The sequence below is a fragment of the Coloeus monedula genome, assembly GCF_965178545.1.
Source record: "Coloeus monedula genome assembly, chromosome: 1".
NCBI classification, from domain to species: domain Eukaryota; kingdom Metazoa; phylum Chordata; class Aves; order Passeriformes; family Corvidae; genus Coloeus; species Coloeus monedula.
Genome location: NC_138781.1, coordinates 20,769,321 through 20,788,433, shown reverse-complemented (window position 1 = coordinate 20,788,433; position 19,113 = coordinate 20,769,321). Strand labels below are relative to the sequence as shown.

The 19,113-nt window shown below is 39.4% G+C and overlaps 1 protein-coding gene across 1 annotated transcript in view; it reads right to left on the bottom strand.

Moving 5' to 3' along the window:
• CUBN (cubilin) overlaps positions 1-19,113 on the bottom strand; it is a gene marked incomplete at its 5' end in the record, with an annotated part of 143,441 nt that overhangs the window by 59,393 nt on the left and 64,935 nt on the right. Inside the window, 5 exons of the mRNA XM_082298647.1 lie at positions 1,165-1,278; positions 3,541-3,657; positions 5,367-5,523; positions 10,704-10,885; positions 12,500-12,674. Of these exons, the coding sequence (XP_082154773.1) occupies positions 1,165-1,278; positions 3,541-3,657; positions 5,367-5,523; positions 10,704-10,885; positions 12,500-12,674 (745 nt within the window). The remainder of the gene's footprint in view (positions 1-1,164; positions 1,279-3,540; positions 3,658-5,366; positions 5,524-10,703; positions 10,886-12,499; positions 12,675-19,113) is intronic.

The following is a 19,113-nucleotide window of genomic DNA, read 5'->3' as shown; positions in this document are numbered from 1 at the left end:
GCAATGGATTGTAATACAGGGATTAGAAATAGGAATAACAATCTAGCAAAAAATCTGACAGTAATAAGAAAGATAGCAGCTAGTGTCATAGAATCATGGAATACTTCGGGTTGGAAGGAACCTTTAAAGGTCATCTAGTCCAACCCCCCTGCAATGAGCAGGGAGATCTTTAACTAGATCTGGTTGCTCAGAACCTCATCCAGCCTGACCTTGAATGTTTCCAGGACATCTACCAATTCTGTGGACAACTTGTTGCAGTGATTCACCACCCTCATTGTAAAAATTTTTTTCTTTATATCTAGTTTAAATCTACCTTCTTTTAGCTTAAAACCATGACAATCTCGATAGGTCCTTCTAAAATATTTTCCCCATCTTTTCTACATGCCCCCTTTAAGTACTGAAAAGTCCTTTAGTCAAGTGAAAGCCAAGGATAGGAGACCAAAAAATGAATTCTGCTCTTAGCTACAAACCATTTAAATTGACTGCAGCCCCACTCTCCACAAAGAAGCACGTACAAAAGTAGAGTAAGAGAGAACGTAATAAGACACAGATATTCTGAATTTTCCAGAAAGGAATTAGAGGCAACCCTGGGGATATGAGGAGAGTTGGGACCACCCTGTGTTCAGGGCTCTGAAGTTTGCTGCTTCAGGCTGCTCCTGGCACTTGAAAAAGATTGTTCTGTCCAGAGATGTCAGAAGAAAGCTATAAAAACTCAGGAAAGACCAGAAAAACTTCTGCTTTCCATAGTTTGAGGAAAAACCATTCTCTGCTCCCAGAAATCTGCAGCTTCCTTACCAGTGTTTAGCATGGACTGCAGTTATTTTCTGTGTTTGTGAGTTATATGTTTTTGTATAGTTAACTGGGAATTCAGTTTAAATTGAATTGCTTGGTTCCCAATATTGTTCAGCTGAGGAGGAAGGAAAAGGCAGCTGGAGTGAACACCAAACTGCAGGTTAGTAGGAGCATAGTCAGAGCCTGGGAGGACTCTGCCATTCACACTCAAGACTCATTCTCCATTCTCAGTTTCCTCTGGCAGAGAGGCCGAGGAGATTCTGTTTTCAAAGAAAATCCATTTAGCAGGAGGCCATGCACAGAAAACCTTCTCCTGCTCACCTTGGGTGTAGTTTTATATATATTGAAATGCACAAGGGAAAGGTACAATACCTTGAAGAGGAGCCTCATAGTTATTCCCATCCAAAATCTCCACAAAATCCGTTGCACAGTTTTGTCTATCATTTTCAACATCGAAGTCAGTGAATGAAAGTGTGACGTGGTTGACTGGCAACGGCAAAGAGTAAAAATTGAGACAGAAGTTTGTAATTTCACAGAGAAATAATTACATGTAAACAAATGTTCTTTTTTTTCCCTGAAGTCAATCAGTCCCCATAAAGCATAACATCCAAAGTAGTTTTTTTCATTATATGTTGAATGAATTTGATGGAAGTGCATTAACCTCTCCTGCAAAGGTCCTGGTAAATGTCTTCACCTTTCAGTACTTTCTAGTACAATTAACATTGGAAGGACAGGATTTAACACATACACATGGATCTAAGTTTCCTTGTATCTGGACAACTTACTATATACTGAAAACATTAGCAAATACAACATGGAAAATCTACAGACATTCAGAAACAAAAGTTATTTCTACACACCCATGACCTGCTGTCCCTTTGCGATCTATACCATAGATCTGGACAAATATGAACTGCTGCTGCCCTGCTCCAGGCTTAGAAAGAGCCACTTCTTTCATCATATTGCAACATTCCATATTCATCAATCGGGCTGGTCAAAGGATCATTAACTACCCTCAGCTATACTTGTACAGAATTGGATTTTCCACACTCTTGGACTGCAGGCTATATCATGAAAAAGAGGATTTCTGGTTCAGCGTATTTTTGACTTTCCTGCTACTCTTGCTTCTCTGATACAAACAAAAGTGAAGTCACAGCTGGCAGAAGAGAAGCTGTCCTTGACACCAGTCTGGGACAGTAGTTACTACTGGCCTTAGGGCTCCCATGCAGTTTGAGCGGGTCAGAAAGAGTCTCATGATTTAGATGACAATTAAGTTTTCTCCCACACTGACCAAGCTGAATTTGACACAAATATTTTACTTCTCACTGGGCCCCACTTAATTGGCTCGCATAAGCTGAAATGACAGACGTGGAGCCGGCGCTGCGTTCAGCAGGGTGCCGCTGACTGGCGTTCAGCTGCATACGCGTGTTCCGCACTCCTTTGTGTCCTGTCTGGTCAATCAATTACAGCTATCAATGCAGGTCCTCAGGATACACAGCAAAAAGGGAAAAAACACAGTGGGTGGCCAGAGCAGGAGACTTGTTGGCCTTCCCAGTAAAAGCAGAGCAGGAGCTCTGCTGTGGCCTGCCATTGGCTAAATCTATCGGATATGCAATGCAATGTATGTATGCTATTTATGTATGTAATGCTGTGCAACGGCGTAATGAAGCCATGTGGAGCTGTAACACGAGGCATGGGATGGTCCTGCTGGCAAGTGAAGGAGGTCACTTCTTCTACAGCACTTTTATGGTCTCTCATACTCTTGTAATTCAGGAGACAGCAGTCATATATGAGTTTTCAATATGAATCCAGGGAAGTTTGTCTTTAAAAATAAACATTGTACAGGTAAGGAAGAGCTTTGATGATGTCCTTTTCATGGACATCCTCTTTGTATAAGTAACTATGATAAAAAAAACCTATTACTTATCTCCTGATTTGTGTTTTGGTGTTTTCTTGGCAAATTGATATTTGTTTTATAACCTAGCAAAATAAACTTATAAATATGATTGAAACATCCTATGATTTTAACAACAATGGCTAAATATAAGATGTACAGATGAAGTAGAATAGTTCCTATTTAAAATTAGGATACCAGAACGCTATTATAGGATTTAACACATACAAATTTTTTTAGGAATCTTATACAATGTAAAGGTAATAGAGGGTATTAAAGGTAGTACCAGTATCTGATGAAAAATATTTGGTGTTTTATGACCAATCATAAATCTGTGCAAAATTATGAATAGCTGAGAGTGTATCTATGCATATAACACCACCTTATTTATGTATTTTTCTTTGTATTTGAAATAGAAGATTCTGTGTATCTTTTTTCATTATTCAATCTATTTTTTAATGTTACTAGCAGAGATTTCATGTAACACAACTCTAGTTTGAAAACGCCAGACCAAAATAAGTTCAGCTAAATACAAGTGCTTTAATTATATGTAAACCCTGAGATTTTCTCACAAATGAATCCAACATCACATAGTATTCAACACCTCACTTATAATTGTAACACTTGGGTCACAGTAAATTGGGTGAGATGACAGAGTTGCAAATTGTTTTCCTTGCTATGCACTAAATCTTTTGCAGTGAAATCTGACTTGTGACAGACTGGGAGAACCACACTCATCAACTACCAGGATGCAGAACTTCCTAAAGACATAAAGGAGGAATGCATTGTTATTGCAGAAAAGAAGATGAGGATATTAGTCATCCCAGCTAACTATAAAAGATGTTTTTACTTACATGGTTCCTGAGCCTGAATAATCCAGCTGCAGTTCTGATTGTTTGGGTATTTGGCAGGATACAGAGGAGAGGAAATTGCTGCCCCAACTGAATCTGACTCTATGAAGCTTCCACATGCTTTAGAATGAAACACAAAGATATAGATACATATATAAATATTTGTATATACAAATCACATTGCTTAGATTCTGTAGTGAAAATGAATGCATAAAGTGTAACATGGAACATCAGCATGAAATGAGGATAAAATTCTCCATAGTATTTAATCAGAAGAAGAGACTTAAGGATTAGTTCCCAGCGCTGGGTGCACTTTCTTGACCTGGATCCACAAGCTGTGCTGCACCTGGCTGACCATCTGCAAGAACCCAGAGTGACTTTAGACCTGATAGTTTTCATCTCCTCATAGCCCAGAAGAGAAATCTTGGGGCCAAAGTGTTAAACTCTCTCAAAGTGTTAAACTTGGTTCTGGGGTAGTGCAATACACCTATTTCTCTGGTCATTTGTCTAGGCTGGCATCTAGGAAGAAAAAAATCATAAATTACTGTCCACTACCTTCCAGCAGCCAGGGATGGCACCACATTGCATTAGCGGGACCCTCTTGTGAGCTGTGTCAGCAAAACTGCAATTGTGTGAGGTGTTGCACTATGCTAGAGCTTGACTGACTGCAGAACTTTGGCTGACAGTGCTGAGTGCTGCCATGCCTCATCTCTAAGCTCAGTGGCTGCTCATAAAACTGCCCAGGTCAGAGTTTAACACACACCTGCTTTGAACTGCCGGGTGAGGAGGTGAGTACCAAAGAGTGAGATTCATTTATTGTGCTATGTTGCCTAAAATACCAAACAAAAGATGGGATTTAACTGAGTTTTCTCAGGAAGAGAGAAGCTGAGTTGTAAAATCCTAGGCAGGGAACACTCACTCATCAGACATGGTTTGAGCAGTACTAAATCCAGTAAATGTGTTCTGAGAAAACTGAACAGATTAGGCTCTCACAATTGCTAGCCAGAAATGGCTAATTAGCTATCTAACTAGTATCTCAGTAACTGAGTAACTGAGATTTTTGTTGATACAAAATCCTCCTTTTCTTTATAATTTTTCACTATATTTTCAAAGAATGAAACATTTTTGGGAAAAGCAATATTTATAGTGAAAAGAATCCTGAGAGGAAAATAAGAGAAACTGATTTTCTCTGCAAAAACTAGATGTCTGCATCTTGGGGAAAAACTGTTGCTGAAATTATTGAGAAAAAGTGAAAGCAAATCACCAGTTATCAAATAGTATGTAATTTCATGAAAATTCTGCCCAGTTGGTGTCATTTTTCATTAAAAAGGAAACCATGTAAAATACCAATTAGTCCGCCACAAATTGGATAGTTGATGTTTGGCAGGGTGTGCAGGCCTGAATCCATGGACTTCATCAACAGCATCACACAGAATTCTTTTATAGCTTTTCAGATTCATGCGCATGGATGGACATATAAAATGTTATTTTGTCACTAGGTCTGTGGAAACTGCCAGTTGCACATTTTTCTCAGGACGGTTATGGACAGCTAACCCTCTAGGGAGGAAGAATAAGAGGCAGCTGATGTGTGCTAGATGCCTTGCTATAAAAAGTATGAAATCTTTTTTCCCAATTGAAGAATCTAAGTTGATCCTCAGGCTTTAAATTCTTTAATCTATAATTCAGAAAATTAATTCCTGGTAAAGATACACACTCCATGTGCTTCATGTGTAGAAATGATACTTTCCATTATCAGCTGTGCTAAAAGACTGTGTCTGATACAAAGTGGTGATTAGATAAATATGCATTAATGTAAATGATGAAATTACCCTCGGTGAAGTGAGCACTGAAGCCCCTGTGCTGGATGGTTGTATCGGAGTGCAGTCGGATGTACATCAGATTCTTGGAGGATGTGATAGGAAGGGGATGCTGTGTTCCACAGAGTCTTCTAAGAAGTGGTGCTTCATTGTTGGGACCATCAAATACCTGTTATGAAAAGATCAAATGAAGTGGTTTTTTTCAATGGGACTATTGAGAAGACTTTATTTCATTCTCTCTCTTATGTTTCATATATTTTGATCCTGATATAATCCTGCTACGGGCAGTGCAAACAAACTGTGCATTGCTTATCTTAAGTAACAATTTCCAAAAAATCTGTGTGTTTCAGGTTGAAGCTACTGTGACCCTTGTAACAGAAATGCCTCAAGCAAAAATCTTCTTTCATGTGTATTGGGTATTAAAGCAATTCTCCTTTAAAAATCCAGATATTCTCATACATTTGTTGTTTTCTCTTAAGGGCTAACATGAGTTCCTGTGTAGCTTTCATTCAGTTAGACCCTACATCTTGCCTCAGTAAAATTTCTAAACTAGCCCTAATATGCAACTGGTGCACCAGTGAGAGCTATGACTCTGGATAAAAGGTCACTAGGATTATGGTTTTTAGATACATGGACCTGGCATCAAGGATCAGAGTCCTATATCTATGTTTTATAACAGTTTTAAAGTGCTGAATTACACACATAGACATGAAGTGCTATTTAAGCAGCGGGTAAAGAAAAAAAAAAAAAAAAAAAGGAGGAAGAAAGTAAAGATAGGTTTAAAAACTTCACTTTTAATTTTACCACAAATGCCTTCCTTCTCTTTTTTCCCCCCTACAACTGATAATTTTGTTTCCTTCCTGTTTCACAATCAGGAAGAGAAGGACAGAGAAGTTAGAACCAACTTAAGCAACTTCAAAATTTTGACAAGAGAAAGCACAGAGAGAGAAGAATGGCCACAGCCTCAGTCTCCCATTAATTATTCCCAGCACTCCAACAGAAGTGATTTGTTGCTGCTGTGTTTGGAGCCAAGGAACAACCTCAGAAGTGCCTGGTTTCAGAAGCGAGGAGTGCTGGAGCTCCCAGCATGGTTGCATGACCCACAGAGGAAGAGCCTTTGGGCTACTGGGCAGCAACAGCAGCTGAATTCAGTTCCTGTTTCAGCATTAACATCCTGCCCGGCCATAGGCACATCATTTAATACAATTTATGACTCGGCTGGAGAAAAATATGGATTAAAATGTGGATAGGAGTACTTGAAGATGGAGCCAGGATGATAAAAGCTATATAAATGCCATCAGATTAGAAGACATGTACTTTTTATTAAGATTGTCTTCTTTTACTTCAAAATGCCTCACATTCTAGTGAGTCTGTGTAAGGCTGCACCAATGAATTAGAAATTTTTAACTAGACCATGTAACACAATGCAGTGTTTCTGCCTCCAGTATTCAAAGGCTTTTGAGCACACAAGTGAAAACAGCAGCTGAGAGAAAGATGACCTGTCTCAAATAAACCTCAGAGCTAAGAAACAAGGGACAAAACTCCTGCTTAATCCCCTGACATACCCTACATAGTCAATGCCGTACTCATGAATTAAACATTGGCCTGTGATTCTGGGAATACTAGCTAGCTGTGTGGGATCTTGTGATGGAGCATTAAGTCCGCAACGCCTGTTAAAATTAGTACCTGGTAAAGACACCCAAAAACATCCATCCATTCAAGCTTTTCTTCTCTCTTGGAAGCCTGCCACAATCACACCTCTAATACACAGCGTGCAGTGTTTATTCTTCCTCTGCACATATATTCTGTATATAAATCAGACTGCCTGGAGTTAAAAACCACAAACGATGGAATGTGGGGGAATTAAAATAACCCTTAGGAATTAAGGCAGTGTCTTTCCCTAGACAGTAGTGAGAGGATTTCATTTGAATGCTAGAATTGAGAAGAAGCATTTCATCAGCAGAGCACAGAGAGAGGACCTGACTGCTCCTGGTAAAATGCTGGGTTTGATTGATCTGCGTGCCTCTGCCCAGCTGAGGATACAACCAGGAGGATTTCAGGCTTGAAGTTAGATCAGAAACCACAATATTCACACACTGGTTCAGGAAAGAGTTGTATCTCTGCAATTTCTTGAAGCTATTTTAAAAACATCTGAGAAATGCATTTTTGTGGCTACATGAGTAAGGAAAACTGATGCATCTGCTTACTTAAAAGCCAAGTTTTCAGTTGCATTGTGCTTAGCAGCAATTCCCTTTCCACAGTGAACATAACTGACTCATTGCCTTCTTCTTCAAACGTGTCCTGAATTTTGCACAAACACATGAAAAAAAGATGTCAAATTTTGTCTTCTGAGCCAAAAAACCTCCACATATTTGTAACTGTTCTCTCTTGAAAGATCCTCTTTGCCAGCACCTGGAATAAATTAAGTTGTACCTCCTCTCTATCTCACAGAAGCTTACATTTCTACATTCTTGTGTACTACTTGTTATACTGAAACAGGAAAGAAAAATAACATTTACTTAATCAAACTCACTGGACAGATCAAACTATTTCTCCCTCCCCTTTTCAGGATCCTGTGCTACAAGCACTGCCTTCTGAGTCACGTCCTCCTCTAGAGTCCAAATATTTGGAACTCTTGCTGACCTGAGCTCCTGGCATAGCATCAGATATATTAGTGGCTAAATACAGTCCAAAAATACAGCAATTGGTGCAACCCCAATTTCTTTCCCTCCATTTTCCTTCAAATAAGCAAATTTGTTGTGAGACACACTCTCCAGGTAGAAGTACACAGAGGCTGGTACACAGAGAGGAATTAAAAATTTACTCAAGGATGGTGACACTGACAACAAAAACTCTTCTCAAAGATCTTATGCTTTCTACATAACATAACTGAGTTAGACTTGAGAGTAGAGAAAGGCTATACACCCTCATTTAGCAGATGAAGAGATGCTCATCTGTTCTGAGAACAAATAAGAAACAAAACTGAGGTGCAGAAACAGAGGACTCAACTGAATTTAGAAAGCTAAACGAATGACAAATGCACTCTCTGTGCACTCCCTCCATTGGCTCTAGAGGGAGCTCAGGGCAGTTATCCCACGATTTACCATCACAGGCTCAGAATACATTTGGCTGAACCTAGATCTGTGCTCAGATTGACATCTAAAATCACTGAGCAGAACTGAAAAATGCATTGGGTTTTATGGAGTTGCAGCATAGCCAAGAAGCAGCAGACACAGGTATTTCCCCTGCTCCCACTTTGCTCACATAACACATGTGCAATGGAAAACCTTAGAGGAAAAAAATACATTTTCATGTGTTCCCCATAGAAAGGAATTTATAGCAGAAATATTTGAGAAAAAAAAAAAAATGAGTCATAATGCAGGAAAAAATGAGTGGATCCAGAAGGGGGAGGGTGAAGGAGAAGACCATTGGTACACTCAGGGGCGGAGGGAAGCCCCAAGAGAACTCACCAAGCAAATAAAATCCATACAGATAAGTAAAAATTCAAGAAACAGAAAAGGGTGGAACCACTGTGCTACTCATACATGGTAGTTGTTCCTGTATTAGGGAGAGAAAAACAACCCACCTGCTTCCTTAGCTGCCTGTATTTTCCATTTACACAACTTTTGGAATGCAATTCCTAAACCAGTCACAGTCAGACATCTACTTGTATTTTCCAGCTACTCTCTGTTCCCTCACTCTGTTCTCCTCTGTGTGAGGCATAAAGCAAGTCTTGGAACGAGGTGAACACGAATCACATCTAGGTGTTGGTAACAAGTGATTCTCCTATTATTGGCATACCAAGAGTGAAAGAAACCCCATTTACTCCTTTCTTGTTCTGCTGGTTCCCCTACATGAGCACTGAAAAACTCTACCTCATACAGCAAAACCTCAGACCCCTTCATTATCTCTTGGCTTAAAACCAGCATTCCGACTCATCAATTTTCAAACCACACAGCACTTGGTGGGCAGTGATTGATGTCTGCATCAAATTTGAATCTCTAGTTGTGTTTGCTCAGCTGGGGCTGATGGGAAATCTTCTTCACAACCCCCAAAAAACCAAAAAGCGGAAGCAAACAACAGATGCTCCTGTACCTTTGGAGGACAAGGGGTGTCACTGCACATGGTCTGCAGACTCCATTCAGGGAAAGAGCTCTGGCACAGCCATCTCCTCTGCCCACTGAGGGAATGATTTTTTCCAATGATTCACAACCCAATGTCCTATCCAGCCACTGATAAGTCTCCCCAGGTAATGGGAGACTTATGGATGTAGCTGCAAGGAGCTCATGGAACCAAGTACTCCACAAAGTGTTTAGATACGTACAAACGTCCATTGGCATCAGGTCTAGAAGAGAAACTTGTATATCAGGCCTTTTCAGAATTTAGCCCTTAATTTGTGAAGGGTTCATTTGTGTTAATACAAGTACTACCATCTCAGATAGCCTGTGTTCCTGTCAGGCACTTTGACTTCCTACTCTTTTGTCATAGCACAGAAGATTTGAAAGTTCCTTTTCAATGGTCTCCTGATGTAGTTAGTAATTTAAATAAAAAGACATAACCATATTTCTTTATGCTTCATAACCAGAATAAAAAAAAGGAACAGTCACTGTACAAAGACGCTTTGTGGCCAAATGAAATCTTCAGTTCTGCTCAGCAAAATGGGGGCACATTTCCTTTTTTTCTAGTTCAGTACAAAAAAGCTTTACGAGGCAATGTTGTTAAAACTGATGCTGTTTTCAAAAGAGTCTCAGTTCCTGCCAAATTGAATTCTTTGTGAATGACAGTTTATCAAGGAGAGGAAAGCTGGATTCTGGGCTACAGCCACTGTGCTTTAACTGTCTAGAACTGATCACACATGCCTTTGTACTGAGTGGAGTGCAATCTGACATCGAGGGTCAGGATTTCATGTCCCTGCTCCCAAAAGGCCAAGTGGAGACTTGGAGAGTTTTTCGTTGTTGTGCACTGATTGAGCAGCAATTTGAATTTCTGTGACATCAACAAAAGTTCACAAACCACCAGCAATGTGAAGCTTTAAAGAAAGCAGTGGGTCTAATGAAGCAATTAAACAGACAGCTGAGTAGCACCTGAATACACAGTATATACATAAAAAAAATCAGCCAGCAACAATTCCCTCTGGATGTAGACTCCCTCTCTCCTGAGTTTGTAGCAGAGTGTGGGCAATCTGCAATATATGTCAGCAGTTCCTCCTATGGCTTGGAAAAAGCTGTGGTAAACTGCACTATAAATGGGAGAGGGTGTCATCATAACAGTTATCTATGTATGAGGTTATTTTGCAAGTATTTCACCAGACTAATTAAGGAAACTTTTGAAATTTCTTTTGTTACTTACTTCAACATTGTCATAGTTACATGAATGGTGATTTTCAATGTCAAAATCCGTGAAATTCAAGAGGACTCTGTGGCTGTGGTCCACTTGGATGACCCAGGAACAATCTGTGTTGTTATTATAAGGTTGAGGATAGTTTGGAGAATGGATTTCCCCACTTGTAGCTTGGAAAATACCACCACAGCCTGAAAAAGACACAATTCGTTTAAATCACAAGCTCTTCTCTTTATGCTTAGTGAGAGCCTACCTCTATTTTTAAACTAAGAACACTTCCTTCTTTATGTTTCCTACATTAAGATTTTGTAAGATGAGTGCTACAACTGTTCAAGTGTCCTGGCTGCAACAAAAATCAATGGAAATTCCTATCAGGAAAGTTTAACATTATCATTATAGTTGAATATGAAACAGCACTGCTCTGAGTAATGTAGCCCCAAGCTGGTAGTAGATGTTGTGAAGGCTGAAGCTTTAGTTCTGGTTCTCCTCTATCCTAGATACTGTAAAAGCAATCCAAAATACTGTTCATATGAATGCCACACACCTGACATACTGAGAAAGCAATAACTAGGCCTAGCTGAGCACAGGGTGAGAAAATTACTTCTTTACTGAGAGCTCATTGCTCATGAGCAGTGCAGCAATTGCAAACCTCACATTTCTACTTCTCTACCCATGAAGTTGAGGGTTTCTTGAGGACTCCACCCTCAGATACTTCTGATCAGAACAGATCTGGTGCTCATGAATATCTAAATAGCCTGGAACTATAGATTCTGTGTGGGAAGTACCAGGGCTTTCAACAGGACTAACATGAACAAACGGACTTTTATATCTTTAAAAGGGATGGAGGAGAGAGAAAGAAAGACATTGGGATTGTTGTAGATGGAGGCAGCCTGCTGGAAGGATAAAAAACTATACTGTTATTGCATTCTGGTGAGTGGGTATTTTAAAGGCTAGAGGGGGGTTGGAGTACAACAGGCAAGATATTGTAAAGGAATGAGAAAGCTTCAGGGGGCCTAAGCAGAAAAAATAAGCTGCCAGGTCTCAGAAGGGGATTTGTTCAAAGGACTATTGTAGACTTCTTTTATTAAGAAAAGATCTTGTGCCTTTCTCATAAAACTTGTGAGAGAGGAGAAGTATAAACCTTGACAAATTAATGAATCAGCGTGCTTAATCAAGCAAAACTGCAAGAATTAAAATTTGCCTTTTGTAATTTTTCATTGATATTTCATATTTTCTGATAATTGCCCTTTTTTATAAGAACTCCCATGTAGAGATATGGTTGAGTCTTTTAAGCATATCTCTTCTTTTATTGATTACCAGTAAGGCTATGAACAACTAATCACATTGGGGGTGGGTGAACCTTTTAGAATTCAAGTATCTACTAATCACTCCAAATATTTTTGGAGTCCACTGAGTTCTTCAAGTTAAGCCATGTTCTCAGATATTTTTCACCTTACCTTTTAAAACCAAAAGCATCATTCACTGAAAAAAGTACTCTGTATGGGTAAGTGGGTGGGAAGAACTGGTAGCATGCAGAAGTCCTTTGCTGATTTCAGGAATGTCTTGATTAATTATGTAGAGAAGAAACCCAAACAAAATACATAAATAGGCCTAGGTTTCAGCTAATTAGACAATTTTTAACTCTGTGAATTTTTCAGCATCTCTTAGTGTTACCAAATTCAGTATCGCCCAAATTCTTTTTCAGCTTTCAGTCCTGTGCTGGTTGACTACTTTAAATGCTTACATGGCTGATCCTCAACTCTCAGAATTCCTGAATTTCTCATGGCATTAATCAGTATACTTACCACCCGGATTTTCTTGCCAGGAGGCATTAAAACCTTTCCCTGCCACTGCTGCATCTGTCTCGAAACGGACAATGGCTGAATTGCCAGTGGTGGAGACTCGCAGTGGGTTCTGTGCTGGTCTTGAAACACACAGCTGGGCTAGCCTAGGAGAGAGGAAATCTGGGCCACCAAAGACCTAGAAATGGAAGAAATATTGTCAAAGTTTTCCAAAGAGAGTGCCTGCCACACAGAGTACATGAGAAGTGTTCAGTTTTTAGGAGGAAAAAACCAACCCCATCTATAATTATTGAAAATGATTCAACATTTTAAAATGTAAAACTAATAGAGTAATTTTCTCTGCGGGCTTACTTGGTATCTGAACCCCCTGTACAAACCAAGTTTAAAATTCTAGATGATTTCAGAATATCCTTGCAATAAATAGAATTTTCTGTTTGAGGACTTGGCCACATTCTTCTTCCCTTTCCCTCCAGAACATTCTCTGGGCATATAGACCCAGATTTTTTTGTGTGTGTGCTTGTGCAAACAAACTGCTTCTTTTTGCAGGAAACTGTGCTGATGATTTGCACCATTGATATTTAGGGGCATAGTTAAATATGATTTTTAAATTGGAGCTAGATTTCATCTTTCCTTCTGATAAAACAAAAAACCACTGCAACTTTATTTACTTCAAGGGCAGCATAAATATACAAACTACTGGATTTGGGTCAAGTAAACTACATTTTAATAATGTTCTTCAGAAGCAAGGATATATAGCATACATATTTGCCAAAAAAGACCCGGTTTTGGCTTTTAAGAGTAATTATTTCTTACTCAGAAGAGTGTGCCTCAGGCAGTCATAAACCAGAGAACCACCACTCTCTTAAGCATCACAGCAGTATTATGTACTTACAATGCATTTTTAAACCTAGTGAAGTGAATTAAGTGGCAGTGATGAAGCCTTGTTAACCCTGTTTCTTGCTTTCCAGAAGGGACGTAGGATTTTAGTTTGAACTCATTTATGACTGGTGGAACCGGCTCACCTTCCCTAGTCTTCCCTCTCAAAGCAGAAGAAAACACACATGCTGAGTGCAATTTCCAATTGACATGTGATTTTGGTGCCTAGAGCCCTCAATGATTGAATTTTCTTGGCTTCCTCCATGCTAATGAAATAGCACCCAATACTAACAGTCTACCACCTTCCACTGGTATGTCCCTCATAGGACTGCAGCTGCAAAACTCAGCTTGACAGTAACCTCAGATGTGAAAACTATAAAACAGGTACACCTAATAGAGAACATGCTGCTGTCTTTCAGCAACTGAGCTAGTAATAGAAAGATTCTAATTCTGTAAGCACATATTATATATAGATGCTGAAACTAAAGTAGATAACAGCAAGTTCTAACAACATAAAAAAACCCAACCCAAAATAACAATAAAAACAAACAAGCAAACAAACAAACAAAAATCTGAAAGCAGAGAATAGGAGTATAAGGCAACAAATCCCATCAGAATTTTCCAACAGTAGCACCTCAAGTCCACTCCAAAATGTAATAGTTTGGTAAACATCAAAAAAGTTAAAAGAAGCAATCCATGCATCTTTCTCAAAAAGTGACAGTACTGTTAGAAACAGCTTTATATGTGACCTTTTCTTCTATGATCACTTCAAGATGAGAGGAAACTCAGTATTTTAATAAGCTCTGTCAGACACTTTTTAACCCCAGAAGAAGTTTGGGTTCTGTCCAAGCTAAATATCTGAGCAAGTCTAACAAAGAGCTGAGCTAGTCCCTCCACATCCAGGGCTAAGTGTACTGCATTGCTACATAATTTGATTAATTGTGTGCTCACTAACTGCTCATAGGACCTGACACTGCTCTGATGTTAGAGATATAAAAGAAAGAATTTGGTTTTAACTGGAAAAAAAAATTCAGTGACTCCAGGTTAATGTGAGACCTCAGGAACTGAGGCTTGCATCCCCAGAAGAAATAAGGAATTAATTTTTCTATAAACATCCTAGTCTGTTAGATGTTCAAAAGACAGTATTTTGCTTTGGTGGCTGATAACACAGGCTTAATAGCTTAAACATTCTTATTTTGACTGAGACAGCAGTTTTTGCATTCTGCAGGGAGGCTGCGTGACTTGAATGGATAATGATTCCTCTGTCCAATTGATTGTCTCAAGGCATTCAAAAGAAGTCACTATGGATGAAATCACAGCTCAGATTCAGAATCTGTAATGAAGCTGTCACAGTCTGGGGAAGAAGCCTGTTTGTCCGCTGGAAGCTCAGCGTCTTCAGAAAAATCTTACTGCTTGGCTGCTCATGAGGCCCAGTGACAGCTGCATTTGTCAGAAGTCTGCTCAAAATGTGAATTTTAAAATGTGTTTGTGGTACATTCTCTGAGTCAGAGCCACAGCATGAGACCTAGCAAGAACACATGCTCTTAATCATCTAAACCAGCCTAGGGAAGCTATGTGGCAGAGGAAACAGCAGGAGTTTCTAATATGCATCTAGTAAGTCTCATGGACCAGCCTCTCACATCATCCCTGGCGCTCCCTGGGGCTTTCTGCACACCATGGGCAAGGGAACCAAACCCAGCTCTGACATAAAGCCTGCTGATTTATGCAGCATTATCTCAGAAATTAACTTGGCCCTAGCTGAACACTTTGAATTGACCTGTTGGGAAAGAATTAAGGATGGGGAAGAAATATTGATGGAAATCTGAAGTTTGTGGGTCTCCTTTACATTGTTAACTGTTCAGCAACAGCTTCTGCACAGTTTCAAAATAAAAAGCAGTCAGAGGCATGCTCTTTATAGTTAGGAGTGTATTTTCTTTCCTCCTTTAGGCCAGTTTAATTAATCAGATGTTTTCATAAGGGCTGGAACAAAAACAAGTTTGAGTGTTTCCATGACAAAAAACAAAAAAATATTGTATTTGGCTACAAAGAGAAAAACCAATAGTTACCACATGAAAAAAGAAGAGGGAAAAGAGAACGGATGGAAAGAATGAATTCAAGGGTGTGGTTCATAAAGAGTGATAGGATGTCTGAGCTGAAAAAAAAAAATAGAAACATCTAGTCTGACCAGGGTACCTGATCCAGAGATAAAGTGGTATTGGATGACTTAGCAGGGCTGCAGGACACTGCCATTAAGCCCATGGTTTTAATCTGTTCTTATCATTTGCTTCTGCCCCGTTAGCTCCATTTAATGTTAACAGTCAGCATTCCAGAGTTATGAGCAACAGAAAGCTGTTTTTATGCGGTTGGTCACCCTCATGACACAGATTTTCTGGGAATAACACTGATCCCTGCTCAGATATAGCTTCCAGCAAAGGGAGAGCCTGGATTTGACAGAGAATTAAGAACTATGGCAATACCTGATGTTTCTTTATATTTAAATGAGAAGACCAGAGCATCTAATAGACTCAGAAGTGCAATAAATTGACAGTCTTCCCTCCTTTTCAGCTCAGAGCTACATCTTGCTGAGGCAGAATATATTTATAGTTTATAAAAAAATCTGGTCCTTGTTAAGGAGAAGATATCATAATTTGTCATAATTTATTCAAAGCAGACATGGTAATTTTCCTCTATGAATATATTTTCAATAGAAGCCATTTAAAAATTATTTCAAGCCTTTCATTGTGTGCAAAATAATGTCTTCTATTTCCATTAAACATTTCTATAAAACATCTTTAAGAACAATTTAAATTTGCTTCTGGATGTTTATAAAAGGAATGGAATTTGATGGGGAAGAAAAAAAGACAGACTGCAACAGTGTCATAAAACAAACAGGAGGAAAGATTAAAGGAGAATGTGTCAAACACTTGAGCCATGGGGATAACCTGAGGATTTCACATTAAAAAAAAAAAAAAAAATGTAACTATTATTGCACAGTTGTGGTGAAACATATGGCAGTCCTGGGATACTGACATGGAAATTACAGCTTGTTTAAGAGGCATTTTCAAAGGAAAGGGAAGGGAGACTCTTGCTGCCTTTTACAAGAACAAGTACGCTCCAGATAAATGTGCAAGAGTGACATATTCAAGAAACAATGGTATAAAAATGAAGATAGCAGCAAAGGTGTCATAATGGGAAATATCTCTTAGAATTTTCTTAAATTCACTGCCAGCTCAAAGGGATGAGGGTGCTCCTAAGTGAAAGCTAAATGCATACAGGAGAGCAACTTTTGTGATTACTGGGAAATATTTATTACAAGACAGCTTATTCCAGGTAGCAGACTTAATGGGACCTGGAGGGACAGCAGAGTGCAGAGTTACTTTAGTACTGATTTTGACTTCCTATTAAAACTGGAAAGTTGTTTGACGTGAAAGAAAGCAGGAAGCAGTAGAACTTGCTACTCAGAGATAAGGAAAATGTGAAATCAGGAGAATAACCACAAGAAAAATCAGACTTCAAACCCCAAAGAATACTTAGACAGGATATTTCTGGGAAGTTAATGTGAGAGACCTTTGGAACCTTAGTGATCACTGAAACACACTGTATCAAAAGGACACCAGGAACCTCTTTTTTTTAATAGTCTGCAAACTCAAATGCATGTGTGGTCTTCAGCTTGGACATACACAGACAACTACAGGAAAGAAGATGACAAGGTAAAGCAGTTTCTGAAAATGGCTAACCATGGGGTTTTTTTCCCCACTAAATCTGAGTCATCACTTGTTCTGTGCAGACTATGTCAATCATGCTATGAATGAATTTTATAACAAAAGCAAGAAAATAGGTATGTGGAGAGGTACATAAAGCTCCACCCAGTGCCTGCAGTTTGGCAGGGGAAGCTCTATGCTGCCAGGCAGGACCTTTGATCATGCACTAAGACATGAATCAATTTTCCCCTGTAAGATGATTTATGTTAGGTTATCTGCCAACAGATCAGAGACAGGGGTTGGGAACCGGATGAACCAAGGTCAGGAGACAGGTAACTCGCAGCATGCCAGTTCTGAGGGCAGGAAGGCAGGGGAGTTCAGGCAGCAAGGTGAGCATCTGTGCATGTATGGTTAGAAAGAAGCAAAACATAGCAACTAAGCTGCAAATGGCAAAGAAAGGAAACCCAAAACCTAAAGTGAATACCTTGCTCAGGAACACAAAGCAGCAAACTGCAGGATCCTGTCAAACAGTGTGTTTAAGCAGTTAGTGTCCAGCAACCCTCTCAATTGGTTCTAGGCCAGCTACCTTCCCAGTCCAAAAGTTCTCAAACAAATGGTTGCCAGTCATCGGTACTCTTGATGGATCATGATAGCTCCTGAGCAACCATCTGCAGATGTAGGTATTGTCCTTGGACTATTCAAGAAATGGTCATTCATAGCAAATTTAGATTTGGAGGCTGTTTGATGGATTCCTCTGGGCAACAGGGACATAACTGAAGGCAGATTAACTTCAATCTAGTAATTCTGGGCACAAAGAACAATGAAGATGCAATACAACAGACTTCATCAATACCATACCAGCCAGTACGTGTCACCTACTCACAGTCTATGGTGTTGGCAATGTGACATGCAGGCACACTTGCCAATGCTACTGATGGAGAATTCATGCAACAACTTCCTTACACCCAGATCCTACAGAAGTCCCAAAGTCAACAGGATACTCAAAGCACAGTGTCCATTTGGTCAAGATTTCCACTGCATTGATAAGCTAAATAACATAGCCTGGAGAAATCAAAGCTACTAATGTGGGAATGGGCAGCAGTGCATAAGTGTGCATGCTGGACAGAAAATTGTCTAACCGTATGCTGTATCACATCACCCAGGAGAAGAGGAGAAGAAAGGCTGCAGCAGAGTGGTACAAGTTCTCTTAGTCAATCTTTTGCATTCATTACAAAAACATTAAAATGTCACCCATGTAATAACATTGACAAAAAGTCCCAACAAGTGTACTTCCGTTAGTGATCTCAAATGTCTCTAGTGAGAGCAGTCGAGAAAGTCTATAATTCTAAACGAGTTGTTCCTGAAATTATTTCCTATCCCTTCTTCCTGTACTGGAAGTCTATTCAACTCTGTTAGCTGCGATTGGTCACCTGGTTGCTTACCAACATGAGCAAAAATATGTCTTACATAACAGGGTCATCCAGTCTTACGGGTCTCTTAAAGGTCAGTACATGCTTAGAGAGGCCCCTTTTCTCCTTTTTCCACCACCCACCCTAAGATGACTAGGATATTGCCTCTTCTTTTATTTTTTTTCTTCTGAGTGCAAAAATTCTGCATAATTTTCATCACACAGGGTTGTAAATCTCCTCACATTCTTGGAAGGCCCTACACAAGGCCCCACCTGAGTTATCCTCACAGTGATCTATCATATTCCTTTACACCAGGAAATTATCTTCATGGTACAGCACTCTACACTTAGATTTTGTAAAAGGTGAGCTTTTTAAGACTAAGTTTTTCAACGCAGTTTTGTCTCTTGTTAGGAAGCATACAGTGCTTCCTAACATCATAATTGGTTAAGGTATAGTCACCAAAGACATAAAAGCAAAAAATAAGAAGAACATTGTGGCTTCTGTGACAACACCTGTTGAACATAACTGTAACCACAGCAGAAATGGGAAATTGTGGTAGAATTGTTTGTTCTGCATCTGCAGTTCTTGGGATTATCTGTTCCAGACAGAAATGAATGTAACTTGTGTATAT